The sequence below is a fragment of the Balaenoptera physalus genome (genome assembly GCF_965194825.1).
Source record: "Balaenoptera physalus genome assembly, chromosome: 12".
NCBI classification, from domain to species: domain Eukaryota; kingdom Metazoa; phylum Chordata; class Mammalia; order Artiodactyla; family Balaenopteridae; genus Balaenoptera; species Balaenoptera physalus.
The window spans coordinates 24,454,158-24,477,535 of record NC_138897.1 but is presented as its reverse complement, the minus strand read 5'-3'; the positions used below and the strand labels follow the sequence as shown (position 1 = coordinate 24,477,535).

General features: G+C 42.6%; 1 protein-coding gene across 6 annotated transcripts in view; it reads right to left on the bottom strand.

Annotated features, from left to right (window-relative positions):
• MYO5B (myosin VB) overlaps positions 1 to 23,378 on the bottom strand; it is a 361,242-nt gene that overhangs the window by 194,875 nt on the left and 142,989 nt on the right. For all 6 annotated transcript variants that reach the window (XM_082416526.1, XM_082416523.1, XM_082416524.1 and 3 more), the window contains exons 2-4: positions 21,798 to 21,908; positions 10,127 to 10,298; positions 4,267 to 4,411 (exon numbers count right to left, since the gene is read on the bottom strand). In XM_082416526.1, coding sequence (XP_082272652.1) covers positions 4,267 to 4,411; positions 10,127 to 10,298; positions 21,798 to 21,908 — 428 coding nt within the window. The remainder of the gene's footprint in view (positions 1 to 4,266; positions 4,412 to 10,126; positions 10,299 to 21,797; positions 21,909 to 23,378) is intronic.

Below are 23,378 nucleotides of genomic sequence, written 5' to 3'. Positions count from 1 at the left end.
CCGCCCCCCACCATCGCCACCACTGAAAAAAACAAGACATCCTCATCAGCAATCACTCCCCACTCCCCTCAAACCTCCAGCCCTAGGCAAATGCTAATCTACCTCTCTATATATATTTGTCTACTCTGGACATTTCATATAAGTGGAATTGCACAATATGGGTTCTTGTATGTCTGGCTTCTTTCACTTAGCATATTTTCAAGGTTCATCCCTGTATCAGTATTTTGTTCCTTTTCATGTACCAAATAATACTCCACTGTATGGCTATAACCACATTTTATTTATCCATTGGTCAGTTGATGGATATTTAGTTTTTTCCCCACCTTTTGGCTACTGTGAATAATTCTGCTATGAATGTTTGTGGATGAGTTTCTGGGTGAACAGGTTTTCATTTCTCTTGGGTACATACATAAGAGTAGAATTGCTGAGTCCTGTGGTAACTCTGTCTAACCTTTTGAAGAACTGCTGGACTATTTTACAAAGCAGCTGCACCATTTTACATTCCCACTAGCAGTGTATGAGGATTCTAATTTCTCCACATCCTTGCCAACTCTTGTTGTTATGTCTTTCTGATGACAAACATCCTAGGGGGTGTGAAGCACTATGTCACTGTGGTTTTCTGACTGTACTTTTTGATGCCCCACTGTTAGGGTAATGATCACTCTACTCCACCCACCTGGAGTTCTGCTTCTCACTCTACATATTCTACCAATTCATCAAGATCCAGCTTAAATGCTACAGTTTTCTTGGCCCAGGTCTGACAATCATCTCCAAACTCAATTCAAACAACGCTGAGCATGGCTTCAATTTACACTTCCTGCAGTTACAGGCTTTTTGGCCTACCGTGTCCTCTCTCTCCAACCAGACCGTGGGTGCCTTAAGAAGTGGGGAGAGGTCTCACATTTCTTAGTATTCATTCAGGAAGGAGCCTATCAAATAATTGATACTTCACAAACGTTGGCTGATATGACTTAACACAGGAGCTGAGGCTGGAATCAGGGGAGGTAAAAATGAGGGAATGGGCATTTCGGATCTTGAACAAGGGAGGAGCAGAAATAAAGTAGCGGTCAGTCCCCTTTCTCACGGGAACTATCGTTTCTTATGTGGAAGACAGAATTCACGAATTTGATGTTTTACACTAGCTTAGCCTTTTTATTCACTGTGAATCTCCATTTACTCTCAAGCCTAGTCTTGAAGTCAACAGGGATAGGGACAATGAACCAATCATCTTGTTATTGTGTCTCCTCAACCTTTCCGTCCAGCACAAGATTCTGGATGGAGGCCTCAGGATGGGGATGTAGGTCTGGATTTATCCCTTTGAGCTTTGACAGACTCCCCCCATACACTCAAAGCACCAAGAATTGGAGTGTCCCAGTGTGAACGACATGAAGAAAGAAAATCCAGTCCCCAGTGAATCAAGAGAAAGAATTGCTGAGTCCAAGGCCAACTGACTCAGAGTCACCAAAGACTGGGAGTCATTAACTTTAGTTTCTTGTACCCTTTATTTTGCCCAGCGGTTATGGAGGCTCAGATTCAAAGCAAACTGTGTTAGACTGTGGCTACTTGATCCACATAACAATTATTTCAAAAACTACTGATGAGTCAGGAAGAGCACAATACAGTTGGCAAGTATTGTTAAATGAACGTGTTCTAGTATTCAAGGTTGACAGAGAAGGCCCATAATGGAAATGCAGCAAAAACTGTCCCTGCATGTGACCACTGGGACTCCCTCTTTCCCTGCAAAGATTCTGCTGGGGCTTCTAATATGCCTCTCAGATCAATAGCAGAAACCATGAGCTGCTGACAACAGAACTTATACAAAAATAGCTCTCTCTCCTGTGGCCATGTGTGCCGGCCTTATGCTTCTAATGCACGTTCATGAGCAAAAATTGCACAAGAATTTCAGCAAAATTATTTGGCTACACCCTAGGACTCAGTGGGTAAAACGATTATAAACCTTAGCACTTTAAAGAAAATCCTTAAGGAAGCAACTCCTTGTCCAACTTTAACATCCAAACCCCTTAATCATCAAACGCATTACCCGAGGCAAGATCATATCACCACCACCCTGGATCCCACACCTGCCCTTTCCCTCTAACAGGTGTGAACAAGGACCCAAACAAGTGAAATAACCCAAGAGTACAGCTTCCGGCACGGAAAGGAAGAATGTAGGTATTTAATCAAGAGGATCTATGGTATGGATAAAAGTGGAGGCTAGATGTTTCTCAAAGCTGTATGGGAGCCTCAAGAAGTCTGATAAAGAACAGCAACTTCTGATACATCTAAGTGCAACTGGCTAGGAGAGGAGAATGGGATGAAAAACAAACATCAATGACATCCATGAAAGGACAAGTCTCAGGGAGCTGGCAGAACTTTTCGCATGGTAGGAAGTCATCAGAACCAGGCCATACTCACCTTCCATTTTAGAGCCATAAAGAAACCATCCGTAAAGGAGGAAGGATAATCTTCACATGAAGCAAATGATGACTTGGCTTAAGTGATTCTCCTAAGACGCAGAAGCCTGTCCAGACCCCAGGTCCCCCTCCACTGTGCATACACCTGAGCAAGGCCGTGTGCTGCATCACACTACCCCTCATTCTTCTCCACATGTGATCTGACCTTGAACTACACTTCAGTCCAGAGGTATGTGCCTCAACAGCTTACCAAGCTAAGTGACTCCAGGTCAAGCCCTGATAGCAGATGAACATAGTATGTGGTCGTTTTACGGCATCAGAGAGATCAAAGGTCATGACCGTTTTAGCTCCACAATCTATCACATTTGGGAGAAATAAAATGGTTGTAGATCATTCTACTTATTATATTGCTGTTCTCCAATCACTGCTTATATTGAATATGGTCACTGTGTATCCATAAGGAAGCAGACCTTTTACATACCGATCTCCACAGCCAGCAATAAAACATTATAAATTAGTAAGGAAACTTATATAACAGTCTTTCCTCATGGAAACTTTCATTGGGCTGAAAATTACACTCTGATATCCACCGAAGCACAGACCACCTTAAGTGGGATTCTTTCTCACTCCTCTCACTAAATTAGCCTAAGCAACCCTCCTCCCCACAAAGGACTCCTACCTTTCCTGCTAGCTCTGTAAGATATTCTCTAGAGGTGGCAAAAAAGATTTAGCTGAAAGGATCCAGCATTTTTCTGTTAATTGGAAAAATGCATTTCCACCAAAACTTTGGTAAAACTATCTTTCCCTATACTATATCTTGACAGTTCAAGACCAACACTGTGGTGGTTAATTTTATGTGTCAACTTGGCTAGGCCACAGTTCCCAGACATTTGGTCAAACACTAGTCTGAATACTGCTATGAAGGTGTTCTTTTCTAGATGAAATTAACATTTACATCAGTAGATTTGGGTGGGCCTCACCCAAGCAGTTGAAGATCATAAGAGAAAAAAATTTGACATCCCCACTGAAGAGAATTCTGCTAGTAGAAAGCCTTCAGACTCAAAATGCAGTATTTTTTCCCTGGATCTCCAGCCTGCCAGCCTACCCTGCAGATTTTGGACATGCCAAGCCTCCACAATTGCATGAGCCAATTCCTTAAAATAAAAATCCCTCTCTTTACATACACACACACGCACGCGTGCACACACACACACTCCATATTGGTTCTGTTGCCCTGCAGAACCCTGACCAATACACTCACCTAGCCCACCTTCTGACGAAATAGACCTGTACCTATCTTTCAGAGTTCGAAAATCAGACCTGCTTAAGTGTCTAAACAGGACTCCACTTCCAAGCTAAAAACCCGAAACCACGATGCATGACTGCTAATTTGAAATTTCTATTTCTGCCCCAAATGCCTGGCATCTCAAGAAGTTGTCAGAGTCCTGGTTCCTTCAAAAGGGAGCCTTCAGTGAGATCTGCAAAATGAATGGTGATGGTATAAAATGGATTCATTACACCTGGAGGGGAGGAGAGAAGGCCAAAAGAAAGTCAAGGAGAGATGAAACACTAGGCATTAACTGCATTGCTCAAAACTGAAATAAGTCTAAGGAGCCACTGTTCCCCAAGCCAAGGTTCACGTTCACAAGAATAAGATGAAAACAAGAGGAAACGTGGTAAGAAAAGAACCTGAGCTGGTTTGAGAGTCCCAAGAGTCCCAAGACTCTTCCTCAATCCCAGAATCACCACTGATTTTTTTCCACCACTGAGAAAAAGCAGCCAAAGAAGGTAGAAACTCCCTTTTCTTCCCTCGGACTACCCAGGAGGACTTCTGGGCTGAGGTTATTCTTACCTGGCCATCTGCTTGTAGGCTTCCTCGGCCACAGCAAAGATGTGAGGGTCCATATCCCCCATGTTTTGGCCACTGTAGGCATAGATGACATCTTGACCATAGATTGGCAACTGTTCATAAGGATTAATGGCAACAAGCACGATCCCTGCAAACAGAAAATGCAGTCAGATTCTGAGAGCACGAAGGCCTCCTGACTAGAGCTTTACAGGCCCCTGTTCATACACATCAGAACTAAAGAAGGAAAGAGGAACAGAATGAGTCTTAACCAATCACTCAACTAAATCTAGATGTATGTGTGTTTATCAGGCACTCTGCTAGGCCCTGATGGAGAAAAGAATGACAGGCCAGGCCTCCAAATGCCCTAGAGCATGGAATAAGCACATATGCATGGGCACGCGTGCACACACACACACAAACACGCATGCACAAATGCTCAACAAATTGAATTCATAAAATAGACATGTACAAAGTGTTGCAGGATCAGAAAGAAGAGGGTACTTAACCATGCCAACAGGTATTAGGCTTAAAAAAAAATCTCAGAATTAAAATCTAAAAGAGGGACTATTAATTTCTCATTTGTATGTGGGTTGTCTTAACTAAAATATAAACAACTTGTGAACAGGAAATACGATTTACACATCGTAATGTCAAATGTTGGCTCAGCCGATTATTTTTTATTTATTTATTTTTTAACATCTTTACTGGAGTATAAATGCTTTACAATGTTGTGTTGGTTTCTGCTGTATAACAAAGTGAATCAGCTATACGTGTACATATATCCCCATATCCCCTCCCTCTTGCGTCTCCCTCCCACCCTCCCTATCCCACCCCTCTAGGTGGTCACAAAGCACCAAGCTGATCTCCCTGTGCCAGGCGTCAGCTGATTATTAATTGTGTGACTTTGCCAAATTACTTAACCTCTGAGTGCTTTAGTTTCCTAGACTGCAAAATGGGGATAAAAATTGCATTTCCCTGGTTATCCTGAGGGTAAAATGATTAATAGAGAGAACATTCACACCATTCAGACTTGCACAGTAAGCACTGAGTGTTGGCTATTTTTTATTGCCTCACATCACACTACATCACGCATTATCTTTCACTTCACTATTTTTCCCATCTTGTGTCCCCAAAAGGACATAATGCAATAGTGGACTCAATAAATACATGTTGAATAAAGAGTCAGCAAATCCTCTCACCCTGAAGATCTTTTACGGAAGGGCAAGGTAAATTGATATTTGAGAATGTGAAGAGCGAGAAAAAAACAAATTCAATATTCAAGATAAGACAAATTCATGCCTTCTTCTTTCACATAAACATATTCTGGATCTCAAGGGAACCACTGATGGGTACAAAAAATGTGAGCTTTTCCAGTCATTTGGGGAAGAGAAGGCAAGAATGGAAAGGGTCACTGCCAAGACGGGAGAGCTCCTTCATTGTGCTCCCTTCTGGTGTTTGAAAAGAAGCACAGTCAAGAGAATGAGAAGACAAGCCATAGACATATCTGATAAAGGACTGTGACCCAAAATATACAAAGAACTCGTAAAACCCAACAGTAAGGGAATGAACCATCTAATTAAAAAATAGGCAAAAGACCTAAACAAACACCTCACCAAAGAAGATATAGAGATGGCAAATAAGCATGGGAAAAGATGCTCCACATCGTAAGTCATTAGGGAAATGCAGATTGAAACACCAATGAGATACCACTATACACCTATTAGCATGGCCAAAATCCAGAACACTGGCAATGTCAAATGCTGGCGAGGATGTGGAGGCAAAGGAAATGCTTATTTCATCACTGGCGGTAATGCAAAAGGGCACAGCCACTTTGGAAGTTTCTTATGAAACTAAACATAATCTTACCATATGATCCAATAATCACACTCCTTGGTATTTAGCTAAAGGAGTCGAAAACATATCCACACAAAAACCTGCACGTGGATGTTTATAACAGCTATATTCATAATTGCCAAAACTCAGAAGCAACGAAGATGTTCTACAGTAGGTGAATGGACAAACTGTGGTACACTGAATAATGGAATATTAGCGTTATAAAGAAATGATTTATCAAGACATGAAAAGACATGGAGAAAACTTAAATACATATTACTAGGTGAAAGAAGCCAATTCGAAAAGGCTACACACTATGACTACACCATATGATATTCTACAAAGGCAAAATTATAGAGACAGTATAAAAAATCAGTGGTTGCCAGGGGTTAGCGGGGAGAGAGGGATGAACAGGCAGATTACAGATGACTTTTAAGGCAGTGAAACTACTGTTATGATACCATAACGGTGGCTACATGTCATTATACATTTGTCTAAACCCGCAGAACATACAACACCAAGAGTGACCTAATGTGAACTATGGACTTTGGGTGATAGCGATGTGTCATTGTGGGTTCATCAATTTTAACAAATGTTTCACTCTTGAGCAGAATGGTGATAGTGGGGAAGGCTCTGCATGTGTTGCGAAAGGGGTTATATGGGAAGTCTGTGTACCTTCCACTCAGTTTTGCTCTCAGCCTAAAATTGCTGTAAAACGTAAAGTCTATTAAAAGGGGAAAAAATACGAGAGAGAGGGAGAGAGAGAGAAAGCAACGTGAAACGTAATAAACCACATTACCCAAGTAAAGAAGAAAGGGCAAGGAGAGGAAAAAGACAGAGTCCTCTTCAGATGAAAGTTTTCCTGAAAATACAACCTGAAATGAAAAATAAGGCCCAGAACTCAGAAAAACTCCACTAAATAAGAGAATTCTCCAAGTCATTCGCCTTAAAAACAGCCTCTCATGTTCTACTGGTTACTGAGAGTTGTATAAAACCCTAGTTCATTCCATTCAAATTTTGATATACTCTGAGTATGTGTACTCTAAAATACACATTTTCCTAAAATGTCTCAGCCCCCTCCACAGCAGGTAAGAGTGCTTCTTGATGACTTAGAATTCTGCGCTACATCAGTCACTCTGAAAGCTGAAGCTGGAAGAGCCAAGGTACGCTTGGATAAATACATACAGACACCCGGACCTCTCTTAGAAGGAATGCCTGTAAAAAGCGAAGCTGGTGGTCATTTATCCCTTTCTCCAAAAAGGGAGATTTTCAAAAATCTTTTTTAAAAAAAACAAAAACCACTTACTGAGGGCTTCTTTCAAATAAAACTCTCACTAACAACTTGGGGGAAAGGAGCTTTGGGAAACTCTCTCAAGCACTGAAATCAACATGGTATTTCCAGCTCCCGAAATCTGGCATAAAAGCTCACCCTAACTTAGCAGCCAGCTGGCCAATTCCAAACCAAAGTGGGATATCACAATGAAAAGAACCCTGACCCCCTGAGGGCTCACCTAGGATCACAGATAAGACCAAGGCACTGCAGTACAAATGGGACAACCCCCCACAAAGAAGCCCTCAGCTGACTCTGCAACCAGATCCTAAAATGTTTTGCCCCTCAAACGACAATATATATAGGGTTCTTGTTTTCACCATAGCACTTAACAATAGTCTAAAATAGAGAAGCCAAAAGTTGGGATGGGGGAAATTGAGAAATTTCAAGAAAAATGTGAGAGAAATTTTAGGACATTTGTTTAAAGCACTTGTCATGGCACATAAATCATACCAGTGTTTTCTTAGGTCAGCCTCCCAAGACAATAGAAATAAAAACAAAAATAAACAAACGGGACCTAATCAAACTTACAAGCTTTTGCACAGCAAAGAAAACCATAAAAAAGAAAAGAAAAGACAACCTACAGAACAGGAGAAAATACTTGCAAACAATGCAATCAACAAGGGCTTAATTTCCAAAATATACATACAACTCATACAACTCAACAACAAAAAAACCAGACAACCCAATCGAAAAATGGGCAGAAGACCTAAATAGACATTTCTCCAAAGAAGACATACAGATAACCAATAGGCACATGAAAAGATGCTCAACATCGCTAATTATTAGAGAAATGCAAATCAAAACTACAATGAGGTACCACCTCACACCAGTCAGAATGGCCACCATTAAAAAGTCTACTAATAACAAATGCTGGAGATGTATGGAGAAAAGGGAACCCTCCTACACTGTTGGTGGGAATGTAAGTTGGTGCAGCCACCATGGAGGACAGTATGCAGGTTCCTCAGAAAACTAAAAATAGAATTACCACATGATCCAGCAACCCCACTCCTGGGCATATATACAGACAATACTGTAATTCAAAAAGACGCATGCACCCCTACGTTCACAGAAGCACTATTTACAATAGCCAAGACATGGAAACAACCTAAATGTCCATCAACAGATGAATGGATAAAGATGATGTGGGGTGTGTCTGTGTGTATGTGTGTATACGTATATGTGTGTGTGTATATGTGTGTGTATATATATATGAATACTACTCAGCCATAAAAAAGAACAAAATAATGCCATTTGCAGCAACATAGGTGCAAACAGAGATTATCATACTAAGTGAAGTCAGAAAGAGAAAGACAAATACCATATGATATCACTTATATGTGGAATCTAAAATATGGCACAAATGAATCTACCTATGAAACAGAAAAAGACTCACATATGTAGAGGACAGACTTGTGGTTGCCAAGGGGGAGTGGGGTGGGGGAGGGATGGACTGGGAGTTTGGGGTTAGTAGATGCAAACTACTACATATAGAATGGATAAATAACAAGGTCCTACTGTATAGCACAGGGAACTATATTCAATATCCTGGGATAAACCAGGATATTGAAATTAACACAACACTGTAAATCAATTATACTTCAATTAAAAAATAAATTTTAAAAAAGCATTTGTCATGGTTTCTGATCATGAATTCAACAAATATTCATCATGCACATGTTTGTACATGGGCAAGTGAGAGGGTCAGACAGAAAGGCAGCCCTTTCTCAAGCAGAAAACAAAAACATGCGCCCCAATGTTCATTGCAGCACTGTTTACGATAGCCAAGACATGGAAGCAACCTAAATGTCCATCGATAGAAGAATGGGTAAAGAAGATGTGGTATATATATACAATGGAATATTACTCAGCCATTAAAAAGAATGAAATAATGCCATATGCAGCAACATGGATGGACACAGAGATTGTCATACTGAGTGAAGTAAGTCAGACAGAGAAAGACAAATATCATATGATATCGCTTATATGTAGAATCTTTTAAAAAAGGGTACAAATGAAGTTATTTACAAAACAGAAACAGACTCAGACTTAGAGAGTCAACTTACAGTTACCGGGAGGAAGTGTGGTGGGGAGAGATAGTCAGGGAGTTTGGGATTGACACGTACACAATGCTATATTTAAAATGGATAACAAACAAGGACCTACTTATAGCACAGGGAACTCTGCTCAATACTATGTAACAACCTAAAGGGGAAAAGAATTTAAAAAGAAGAGATACACATATATGTATAACTAAATCACTTTGCTGTACACCTGAAACTAACACATTATTAATCACCTATACTCCAATATAAAATAAAAAGTTAAAAAAAAACAAAAACAAGCCAGCTGTACATTTGCAGCAGTGCGCTCCACAGTGAGAGCAAACGCCTGAGCTAGCACACTGGGATGGATTTACTGCTTTCCTACTGATTTCAGGACTGTGCCTGACCATCAAGCCACAAGGTGTGGCCCATTTCTTCCCTGCTTGAGCTGTGATTAACACCAATCCTCCCACAGAGAGGTACGGCAGCCTAATTAAGCCACATTCACTGACTGCAAACATTTCAAGGGTCTCAGGTGAGAGACACTTATAATGAGAGTGAAAGTAGGATTCTTAACCATTGGAGTTTAACACGTAAAGCCTAAAGATTGTAAGCACTTTCAAACACACACAGCCAATAGATACCCCTCACTTACCACAGTAAGTGTAGATATGGTTGGACTCCAGGAAACGGACCTTTAAATTATGCAAAACTGCAGGCTCATGTAGATAGCTAAGAGCAGTTAGGTCATTTTCTCCCACCAGGATATCTGGATTCCGCAGGAAGGGAAGCTGGTTGCCTTGGATATCAATGGGGTATTCCCGAATCTAAGGAAAGGCAAGTGGCAAACACAAAAAGGCACAGTTATGAAGCATTTAGCCTGTGTTCAATGTCCCGTCTTGTTGGCTAGGACTGCTACCCTAACATGATCATAAGTGAAGACAAATAACACGTTTTAAAGAAAGCGAGTTGAACAAAATACCTGTGTTGCCATAAGTGACCAGCCCAGGTAGAAAATTTGCTGATAACATAATCCCAGTGTATCAAGGTAAAAGACTGAATGACATGAGAAATTCAGGAAGCACAGGTAGATTTAATAAAGTGTTCTTGTGCTTCTCAATGCAAAAATACTAAGTCTTTAATTCTAGTTGCCATACTGTTCTTTCTCCCATCCAGGAAAGCTTCTTTGGTTTGCCCCATTTGATGCTGGTGTTGCTTTACTCTCTCTCCCATCATCCAACACACTCACCTATTTTTTTTTTTTTTTTGGATTACCTTACAACCAGCAAACTGCTCTCCATAATTCCATTCAAGTTGTACACATATTTTTCCCCAACCTAACTGCGAGCAGTAATTTTACTTTAACCTAAAGTATAATAGGAGCTTGAGGGGTGTGTGTGTGTGTGTGTGTTTGTGTGTAATTAGGGAGTATGATTACACATCCTAAAGTCAAATCTCAAATACAAGGTGTTATCCTTGTACTCTCAGCATACACAGCACTTGGACTACATACTCAAAATACGTTTAGTGACAGGATATATAACTGACTACCTGTACACATGAAATTAATACAAAGAAGTAATTAATAAAAAGGTAGTGTTCTTTAACATTTAAACAGAAGGAACTTGACTGTTGCTTACCATGTTTTATCTGAGTGTTAAGTTTCTTATGGTGTTCTTAAAAATCATCTGAGAGCTTGTAAAAAGAGTTTCCTTGGGACTTCCCTGGTGGTCCAGTGGCTAAGACTCTGCACTCCCGATACAGGGGGCCCAGGTTTGATCCCTGGTCAGGGAACTAGATCCCACATGCCGCAACTAAGAGTTCACATGTCGCAACTAAAGATCCCACATGCCACAAGTAAGACCCGGCGCAGCTAGCTAGCTAGCTAGCTAGGTAAGTAAGTAAATAAATACATAAGTTTCCTCAACACAACTTATGTTCAGGAGCTCTTGGGCAGGGACCAGGAATATCAGTTGTTAAAAATCCCCATGTAGTTCTGATACAGGTGGCCTATGGATCATATTTTTTTTAAATTAATTATTTATTTCTGGCTGTGTTGGGCCTTCATTGCTGCATGCAGGCTTTCTCTAGTTGCAGCGAGCGGGGGCTACTCTTCCTTGTGGTGCACTGGCTTCTCATTGTGATGGCTTCTCTTGTGGCTGAGCACGGGCTCTAGGCGCGCGGGCGTCAGTAGTTGTGGCGCAGGCTCAGTAGTCGTGGCTCATGGGCTCTAGAGCACAGGCTCAGTAGTTGTGGCACACGGGCTTAGTTGCTCCGCGGCATGCGGGATCTTCCCGGACCAGGGATCAAACCCTAGTCTCCTGCATTGGCAGGCAGATTCTTAACCACCGCGCCACCAGGGAATTCCCTATGGATCATATTTTAAGAATCGCTATTCTATACAAGTCTTGCAGTGCTCTCTCCTGTCCCACTTTTAGAGGGACTTGTACTACCAGATATTAAGGTATATTATTAAAGCTACTATGGCATTGGTTTAAATTAAAGTACTGTCATAATGGTGTTAGAATAGACAGATAAATGAAACATAATAGCAGGTCCAGAAATAAATGCAAGCACATATGGGTAATTTATTCATGATGACATTAAAATAGCAAATAAATGTTAAAAGGGATTTTTCAGTAGTGGTAGGTAAATTTGCAGCCATTTAGGAAAAAAAAATTGAGTCCGTGTTCTATTCTCCCTCATATTAAAATAAATTTTAGATGAAAAAAAAATAAAAATTAAATGAAAAAAGAAAAATAAAACCAAAAAATTAAATGAAAAAAGAAAAATAAAACCAATAAGAAAATGTGGGCAAATCTTCGTAAAAGCTTTGAAAGGAAGTACCTTTAAGGGGTGAGAAAAAGCCAGAACAATGTAGGGAAATATTCATTAATTTGACTATAATCTAAAACTTTAAAACCATCATAAAACACACCATATGCAGAGTAAATTGAGAGAAGGGAACAGTTATTCTGCATTATTTAATAGAATATTCCTAACATCCAAAGAGTTGTAAGAAATCAAAAAGAAAACCAATACCCTCACAGAAAATTGTGCACGGAATACAAGTCACAAAATAAGAACTACAAATGGACGATATGTGAAAAACTATTCAACTTTACCATTAACAAAAGAGATGCAAATAAAAGATTATTAGCACCACTATCCATCAGCTAAGCAAAAGTACATAAAAACTGACACCCAGGACGGGTGTGGGCAAAGAGAGCTCAGGCTGATTTAACTTTTCTGGAGGGCAGGTGGCAACACCTTGTCAGAATTTTTCATAAATATATTCTTCCTTGGCCCCAGGAGACAATCTTACAAATGAGCAAATGTATCAACTCCCGAAGCTGTAAATACAGAAGTAAAGCACGACACAGACCAGTATTTACGGTCAGGCAGCTACCCTTTACGGTCAGGCAGCTACCCACAGCATTCTGCTGCATCTAACAAAAGGCATGTTACAGAATGAAATCTATAGTAGGATTCCATTTATTTCAAACTGTATATTAAAGTCTGACTGGAATAACGTCCCAACAAAATATCAATGGTTACCTGTGTTAGTGAGGTTTTCTTTTGTACAGTTTCCTGTTGTTGGGACTTATAAAATATTAAACAAGGCTCTTTTCTTTCTGTAAAAAAGCTCTTTTATTCTTATCAAACTTACTTCATACAGGAGACCAGCAAACAACTATCATGAAGATGCAGATAAAATTTCCAAGAGGTGGGAAACAAGGGGGAAATGGAGACTGTTGAGAGTTGATTTTTATTTCATTAACCTCTAGAATTGCTCCCTCACCCCCTTCATCTCCAGCAGAGTGGGTGGTGTCACTGGGCCTCTAACCAGACATCCCTCCCTGCGCCCTCTGAAAGACTTCCCAATGCAGATGTCCCTCTGCCCAGCAGGAGTGCGTCTGCTCTGGTCTCCCGCGTGGCTCTCCACCCCGCCTCCCTGGTAAGCAGCACAGAGACAGCAGCTGCAGAGCCACAGAGCTCCCCCAGCCAACCCCCCATTTTTCAGATCAGAAAGCTGGGACCTGAGCCCGGTATCTTTAAACCCTGAGACAGAAATGCTGGCATTCCATATTTTCTCAGATGAATCTCCCCTCAAAAGACTCTCCCCCAAGCGTGTGGAGGGAAAGGCATTGGCAGTTTTGTGAAAACATGGTCCAAAAATAAGCCAATGGTATCGGTTACAGTAAAATTGATAAGGAATAAAAATGCCCAGAGCAGCAGCAAAGAGGTGAGAGCTGCAAGCTCAGCATTCTATAAAACTACAGACTTCTGGGGTTGTGCATATCCAGGGCAAGGGAGGGAGGGAATGAGAGCCTGAAAAACACATTGTTTTCTCTAACAGGTATTTGATTCTAATAGCGCTGCTAGGGTTGAACACTTACGGTTAATATGGTTTTAGTTGAAATTAAAGGGTTTATGACACGATCAGAGACATTGAACTTTCTGCACAAAAGACTTCACTACATAATAACTGGGACTTTGGAGGTAAAGAGGAGGCTGAATGTTAACACCCTTCACAAAATTAATGCTCGGTCACACACCCGGAGTGGACCTTCTCCTCTCCAAGGCCAGGAGCTGGGAATCAGGAACAGGTGGGGGTCTCCAATTGGTCACCATCTAGCAAATGATACCGGACACCACTTGAGAATATAGAGGGTGGCATAAGGTAGAGGATTGGTCTAGACCTGCACTTGCCAATAGATGGTTACTCAAATTGAATTCATTAAAGTTAAATACGATTAAAACTTCAGTTTCTCATGCTAGCCACATTTCAAGGGCCCAATAGCCACATGTGGCTAGTGAGTGCCATACTGGACAATACAGATAGAGAACATCCCACTGTAGCACAGTGTTCTCTTGGAGAGTGTTGGTCTAGATTGCTCTAAACTCAGTAGATATGTGATTCTATAATGCTTAGTAGGTGCTTAAAAATACCAGTTGAATGAAATGTCTGATCTTTTCATGACCTCTCCCATACCTCAAGTCATATCCATGTTACATGGTACCACAGCAAGAGAACATAATCATAAAAACATCTTCAAATGACTAATCCCAACACAAAGATTTGGAGCTACTAATCAGCATATATGGTAGAGTAGGAGAAACAAGTTTTCTTTCTCTACCCACAGAAGCAGAAGATCTAGAGAAAAGATAAGCTGGTAAAAATAGAGTTAACAGCAGGCAAGCAGTTGGTGCTGACCCTGAGGTGCCACATGGCTCACAGAAATGGAGACCGACTAGGAGTTAAACCCTGTATTCAAGTCCTGGCTGTCAACTAAAGCAGTGGCTCTCAACCCTTCCTGCACCTTGGAATCCCATGAGGAGCCTGCAAAAAGATACTATGCTGTGTCCCATCCCCAAACTCTGATTTAAGAAGTCTGGCTGTGCTGGAGCTTTGCAAAAATTTTTTAGCTCCTCGGGGGTTTCTATCATGCAGCCAAACTTGAGAACCACTGAACTTAATTGCTCTGAGGTGTTGAGTCCATCACTTCATTTCCACAGACAGCAGCTTCCCTAATTGTAAGATGGGAGGACTGGCCCCAACAATCTTTAAAGGCCCTTCCAACTTTATTGGTCTAAAGTACTTAACTTAGGTCAGTGGATGTGGGTGCGTTCTCTTCTGTGTTCTCTTTCTGAGCTATCCTCCTGGAAAACAGGAGATCTCAAAGCTTGAATCCACTTACACTTATTGTAATAGCAAGTGTGTGGCTCCAGGTTCATTTAACACACACTAAAAGCCCAGTTTACATTATGTCCTAAACGAATACAAAAAACATTCACTTAATGAATGCTCTGCTGTGTCTTATTCTGTGATAGCTGCGTTTAAATCTTACAGCTCCATCTTCTCCAGTCTCCAAAAAGATCATGCTTCTTAAAAAGAACCTTCTTATTCTTCCCCTCATATCACTTAGCCCAGGCCTAAGCACAGGCATGCAATTACTTGAAAAATAAAATACTCTGTGACTCATGTGAACTTCTTAGTTAGGGAGGGTCAGTTAGGTTATGAAGAAATAACAAATTAACCCTGAAACCTCAGCGGCTCAGTACCACAAAGGTTTCTCTCTCATTCATGCTAGGTACCCAAGGCTGGCTGGGATGGAAGCTCTGCTCCACAAGGTCAACCAGACATTAACACGTGGCCTCCACCGTCACCAGGCAGAGGAAGAAGAGAGCATGGCAAACTCCCATAGGCTCTTCTATGCTTCTGCCTGTAAGTGATAGACAGGAATTCTACCTAGAGCTCTCTGGACGGAAGTAATCATGGGGTCCCACATAACCTGCAAGGTGGCTGAGAACCACGGTAGAACGTCTGCATGCCACCTCTACCATGGTAAGTGTTCCTGCTTTAGTAAGTCAGCACGAAACTCCGAGGTAGCTGCCCAAGGGGGTTTCAAAAAAGTGTGTGGGGTTGGGGAGTGAAGACAGAGGGAGCAGTGGGGTAGAGTCAAGCACCTCACCATGTGTCTAATGGATTTCTAAAGATTCTTTGCCTTGAACTTTTCATATTCTAAAGCCTATATTTGTGTATGTATTACATTCATTATAAGTTAGACTGAAAGCTCCACAAAGGTACAGATGTACCATTTTCACTGCTGTATAACCAGACCCTGGCATATAATAATTGCTCAATAAAACTGTTTCTAATGAATGAATAATGAATGAATGGTGATGCAAGTAATTAAAGGAAAAAAAAACATAAATGAAAATAGGCAATTAAGAAGTTTGAATTATAAACAAAATTACAGCAGCATAAAAATGTGAAGTCAAAAATAATCTTTTGATTTCAATTTACTTCGGGGAAAACAATTTACATATTCTGTTAGAATATGGAGTTATAAAAGTTTAGCTTTTAACATGGTGTCTTTCAGCAATGGCAAGTCCAGGACCATTTCCTCTACAGGCTTAAACCAGGGTTTCTCAACTTTGCCACTGTTTTCATTTAGGACTGATAGTTGTTTCTTTGGGGGAGGGTCCTCTTAGCAACATCCCTGCTCTCTACCTATCACTAGATGCCAATGGCAAACCTCCCTCCTCAGTCATGACAACCAAAAATGTATCCAGACATTGCCAAATGTCCCTTGGGGGCAAATATCACTGCTTCACCAACCTCCAAGCAGAAGCAGCCAGGCAAAATATCCTAACTGATGGAAAAGATCATGAATACAGCAGGGGAAGAGGTCAATGATAATAACTAAGTAACAGAGATCCATCTGGAGATGGATGGTAGTGATGATTGCACAACAATGTAAATGTACTTAATGCCACTGAACTGTACTCTTAAAAATGGTGCAGACGGTAAATTTTGTTACGTGTATTTTACAAAATATATTAATTAAAAAAAATACCACTGTAGACAAGATAACTAATTGTATTGGTAACAATATTACCAATAGATATTTATACGCAATGTGTTATTTTATAACTTTAAGGAAACATTTTTTGCATATGTACAATATAAATATTGCCTTCCATATTATCCTTGCCATCCAATCAACAAAGTGTAATACTGTCTCAATGGTGTATTACTGAACAATTGAGAACAAAACAAAGATAAAGATAAAAAGTATTAGATGACCCATAAACCAATACGAAAGTAAGAAAGAATGGAAAAACCAGTAAAACAAAAAGAAAAAAGAAATAATCAAAGTCACGTGCACTAAGAGGCTTTACTGGTACCAGAGAAGTATTACCAAATACTCTTAGCTCTGCGGTTTTGCCAGATGTACATGCAGCTGGCACTTAATCTGCACGGGGTTTATGTGAGCTCTGTGAGCGCTCTCAAGGTATGTGGTCTGAGTACACCGATGTGTAAGGACAACAGTCCTAGCTCTTCTGTGAGTCTGTCGCTTCTTGACTTGAAGAACCATGTTTGCTCTTTCCTCGCTATAATACCCTGATATGTTCGGTACCATCCTTACACCTGAGCAAGAGGGGCCCTTCCCTGGACCCTGCATCTTAAAGGGCTCCAACATCACAAATGCAAAATATAACCTTATTAAAGAACACATGGTACCTCTGTCACTTGGGATCAGCGTTCAGTGCTGACACAGTAAGATCTGCAACCCTCAACATACACTCTTGTGACGAACGCCGTCAGGCCCCAGGGAAATGCTTCTGCACACCTCTTGCCCTGTGTCCTTGAAATAAGACAAATGTGTCCAGGCACCTTGAAGGTTGGTGGGCTATAACATCACCAATGTCAGAGACAGACACTGCTTTGGAGGGTGGGGAGGCACTGGGCAGCAAAGACGTTTAGATAAAAGGAAAGACAAATTAGTTTGTTAATCCTTCCTTCCAGATAGCACAAATGCAAAAAAAAAATTCTCGCATAATGAAACACCGGTTCCCGGTTGGGCCGAATGTCCAATGCCTTGCTTCTCTGCACATTCTAATTGTGGTTTCAGAGGTGATCACAAACTAGTACAGTATTTGCAAGCACTGCAAACCTGACTTATGAGGAACACTCTGCAGTACTGAACAAGTCACATTCCTCTTAAATTTGTTTATATGTAGGTACAGACATGACATGCCCAGCGCAAGGCAGCAGTTCTTTATACTGGCAGCTAGATGGAGACCGAATAGTAGAGATGCAAGTACCTTCTTTTTAATATACTAAATGCTTTATTTTTTCCAAGAATTAGAAATGTCAGATTTACCTAAATAATTCTGATAAAATATGCTTTTGATATTTAAACAGATGTAGGCTACATCCCCATTCTTGCCCTGGCCCCAGAAACATTAGCAGGCTTGGATATGCAGAGACACAGATAGAGCACGTTGCTCTTCTTAAAGCTCACGTCTCCCCATCTTCCTCTCGCTCATGAACACTGCGCCAGGGCCTTGCACACAGGGAGTACTCGCCCTGGACATGGGATACAAACTTGTTTGGAAAAACAGAATTTAAACGCAAAACCATGGAAACGGGGAGAGTTTTCCCTGCCAGTAGAGGGCAGGAGCTGAGCAGTTTGTAAGGGAAGTGGGGGCAACTGAGAGAAGGTCTGCCAGGCAGAGCTCCACACCGCGCAAAGAATTAGGTAGCTGCATTTATCACCAAGGTCTGCATACACTGAGGTGCTTTACCCGGTCTAAACAGGGTATTGTGCTAAGGGTTGGCACACCTAGATACCTTGCACCCTTCACAGCCGTGGGGAGAAAAAGAGAAGACACGATGTTTTAACCCCAAGAAGTGTCCCATCTTCTCACTGGCTTAAACAGAAAACATCTTACATTGGGCTGAAACAATCCAGACACAAAAGGACAAGTATCATATGATTCCACTTCCCTGAGGTACCTAGAAGAATCCAACTCAGAGACAAAGGTGAACAGGGATTACCAGGCGCTGCAGGGAAAGGGGGAAATAGGGAGTTAGTATTCAATGGGTAGAGACTTTCAGTTTTGCAAGATGGAAAGAGCTCTGGAGATGGATGGTGGTGATGGCTGCACAACAATGGGTAAGTATTTCTTGCCACTGAACCGTGCACTTAAAAACGGTTGACACGGTAAATTTTATGTTTTGTATATTTTACCCAAATAATAAGAAGCAAGCAAGCAACAGGGGAAAAAAAACATCTTTAGAGGAACACTGGGGGGCCTGACCACCTTGCACAGAGCAGAGCACACAGGTTACTTACTGCTAAGGTAGAAGCCATAGGTTAAGAACTTTATTGTTTTAGAAGAGAACTAGTTTATTTACAACCTTTGCTGATACAGTTAAACCCACACTACTGGACTTCAGAGGGAGGAGCAGAGGGCGGGGAAAGAGACTCTGGGGTGGATTTTTCAGCCAACCTGGTACATCAAGGATGCTTTTAGCTACAGAGGAGATTCTTCAAACATTCAGAGTCCAGCCATCCAACTTCTGTTCTCCTGCCTCTGGTCCACAGCTCAGCTGAGTCGCTCCTAATGACAGCTCAGAGCCAGCAGTGGACAAACCACAGCCCAGGAGCGACCTGGACAGAGTCCGATGCTCAGAGCCCATTATTTCTCCAGAACTGCTAACCTCCAGCCCCAGCCATCTCTTCTGATTACAGCTGATGGCCGTGTAGCAGGGGAGGGGGCAGGAGAGGGGTCCTGGGCCGCTGCCAGGATTAGTCACGCAGGGCAGAACTCATTCTCCACTGGGGACGTGGGCATCTGCTCTGTTTTAGCAACACAGCCCACATTCCTTCCTTCCGTACAACTCTTAAAAAAACACCCCCCGACTTACAAGATCAACTGAAATGAAATCTGCTGGAGTGGAAGATACACCATTCACGTGGGTGAACTAATTTTATTTTGTTTTGGGCGTGGGGTGGCAAGTTATTCAACATGATAAACATGATCCCATCTGTTGGGAATTTTGTTTCTCACCTCAAAACCAAGAGGAGGCTGGCAAAGTCTGCCTGCCAGGAAGGGGAAGGGGAGGTGAGCACACCTTAGAGTAAACAACTTTTAACAAACTAACCAACTGACTGTCCCAGGTTTACCAAGGAATGTGCTCAAAGTTGATACAAAACAGAAGTTAGGAGGGGCAAGACGTTCAACCTTCCTACTAATCAATGTATTAATCACCAACCACTGTTAAGTACATGTGAGCAAAGCATAAGACAAGGTCCATTTCTCAAGCAGGTCATTACTACCTAGAAAGACAGGACCAAAGAGCTTAGAAGAAGGAAAAACAGTAAGACAGTAAATGATCAAAGGCTAAGTGATGGGGGACAAACTTTCAGTGCTCCTGCAGTTCACAGAGAGGCAATAATCACTCCAGGCCAGGCCTGCTCTGCAGCCCCTCAAACCTGACCCATCCCAAAGCCAAATCTTGATTTTTCTGGCCACTTGGTTCAAAGCCTGTTCATCTCCCAGTCTCCCCTACTGTAAACCCTGCATGCGTGACCTGCATCCTCAGCCTCAGGCTGTCCCGTCTGTCCCCTTCTGCAGTGGCTTCCAGGTGCACTGGCCTCCCTTCCTTCCACACTCTCAAAGGGGACACCCTGAGGCCTCGGGGCTTTGGCGCACAACTCCTGCCTGGGACGCTCCCCTCGGCCCACCCGGGCCTGAGTCTTCAATGCTGGCTCCTTTCCACAGCCCCTCCCCCGACAGCCTCACCTCCGCTCCCTCCTCACTTTCCTCCTGTACCTCGTCTGCTGCTTCCGTGCCTCCTGAAGGCTGCTCAGGCTCTTTCCCGTATTTCTGTGTTCACGTTCACTAAGCCCTCCAGCACTGAGCCCCCACGAATGGCAGGGCCACAGCCGATCACCCATAAACCCCCATGGCCAGCGCAGTGCACGCCTTCAAGTATGTGTGAAATGCACAAATCACAGGGAAGGGTAGTGACAAAAGGCTCGTGAAAAGGGAAACTGAGTCAGACCTTCTAGAAGGAATACCATTTCCTGGTTACTACCTTGTCTTCCTTTTGAGCGAAACCACCTGAAAATCAACTAACGAAAAAACTCTCGGGGCTTCCCTGGTGGCGCAGTGCTTAAGAATCTGCCTGCCAATGCAGGGGACACGGGTTCGAGCCCTGGTCCGGGAAGATCCCACATGCCGCGGAGCAACTAAGCCCATGCGCGACAGCTAATGAAGCCCGCGCTCCTAGAGCCCGTGCTCCACAACAAGAGAAGCCACCGTGATGAGAAGCCCGCGCACCGCAACGAAGAGTAGCTCCCACTCGCCGCAACTAGAGAAAGCCCGTGCGCAGCAACGAAGACCCAACACAGCCAAAAAAAAAAACAAAAACAAAAACAAAAACTCTCACTGGAGCAAATAACATGTAATGAGTGCTTACATGCCAGGCACGACTCTAAGTATATGCCACATAGTTACTCATTTTATTCCAAGGAGCTCCCTAGACAAACTATCACCCCCATGTCACAGATGAAGTAACAGGCACAGAAAAATTGCTAACTTGCTCAAGGGCACAAAGCTAGCAAGGGCCAAGCCAGGATCCCAACGCAGGCAGGCTGGGCCCAGAGCCGGTACTCCAACCACTGTACCAGGCACTGGCTCTTATGGTAGGTGGCTCCCCCTCACCTCCCACTGAGCCTCAACCCCACGGAGGGAAGCCTCCTGTGCCCTCCACTTCACGGAGAAGATCCTTGCCTCAGTCACCCGCCATCTCTCAGCTGCTAACACCAATGGGCACTTGTTTGTAATGGGCCATCCACTCAGCAGCTTCATGGTTTAAACTTTCACATACATTACCATCAACAGCAACAAAACGGTTGCCAGGGGCTCAGAAGCTCCAACGTGCAGGACACGCTCTAGCCACAATCTAGCATCCAGCCCCGCTTAGCAGAGCTCTGCACTCCCACCCCCAGCACTGCACTCACAGTTTCATCTTCCAGTCGGAGCTGGAGGCTCTTCTCGCCCTCCTTGTAGTCCTTGGTTAATTCAGCCGAGCGCCACACTTCATCGGGGTCAGGGATCCAGACCTTTGTGTACTGAAAGATTAAAAGAGAAGAAACTTAGATGCCAAGAGAAGCTTCCAGCTGTGCTCTCTATGAGGGGCCCTCAGGAGAACTTTTAAAGTCATCTGCACACATTTCCCTCCCTTCTCATTTCAAGATACAAGGTGATCCAATACCATGGCAAGAGACAACTCACAGGACTGGTTACAGAGGACTCCTTCTAGATCCTAACAGAATGTCACAGATAAATGAAATTCGAATTCTACCAGGGGAATGCCAAGCCTAGATTTGGTTATACCCAGAGTTTTACACCATTATCTCAAAAGGTGGTACAAAATAGCAATGTCAGAGGGAGTGTCTAGTGTGCTGCAAACAAAGATTAAGACTACACATGCAAAACCCAACAAGACAGTGTAGCAAGTCTTCAGAGCTTGGGAATCTCTGCTTTGATATTCTGCATTCAGGGTCAAAGCCATTTTCCTGCAGAAGTGAAAGAAAGTGGTCAGCAAACTGAAACTGTGTTAATATATTCCTGAGTGGTCAGCAATCTCAATTTAGTTGTGCATTCTTTAAGCCACAAACATACCCCCAAATCTCATGCATCCTTCCCCAGCCGCCATCCGGATCGAACATCCGCAAGGTCATTAAGCTGGCCAAATCCTGGCAGGGAAGAACGCAGCCCTTGGTGAGTGGGAGGCACTGTCAATGTCACTCGGGGGCTCTCGGCCCTGACTGCACATTAGAATCACCTGGGAGCCTTGAAAAGACCAATCGGGGTTCACCTCAGACCCACGCAGCATTTGAGGTGACATGAAAGCTCCAAGGTGAGTGTAACGTGCAGCTGGGGAGAACCACGGGTCTGCTGCGCCAAACGGCAGCATCTACTTGTGGCCGTCTCTCTCGGCACCACGCTCCTTACCTCTGTCAGACACATTTTCTCAGTATTTGTCTCATAGGTATGCGATTTCCACGGGGCCTATTTGCTTGAGAAGATGTCTGTGTACACAGGCACATACCCCCCCCCATTATATATATATATATATATTTTTAATTTTTATATATAATTATATTTGTATATTTATATTTATGTATAATCATATATATATATCTATAAAATGGCCACAGAATATTCTTAGCAAAATTAATACTCCTGAAATGAATAGTTCTTAAGACCAGAGGCCAGCCAGAATGTGTGCTTGGGTCAGCATAACCCACCTCCCCCGCGGAGGGACAGCAAAGCACAGGCCCTGTGGCCAGCCAGTTGCCGACTTGATTTTGGTCCTGCTTTTTTACAGCATTTTGCTCCACGTGATCACTGGCCTTTTTTAAAAGCAAGCCCCGGCCCCTGCTACACTCGTCTCTAATTCAGGATCGAAGAGTGAAAGTCGTGAGGCAAGAGATTCAGAACACCGGTTAATGGGAAAGCAAACCACCACCAACTTGCATCGCTGATACCCCAGCTCAGGGTACAAAGCCAAAGTCGTTTGTTTTTGGTTTTACAAT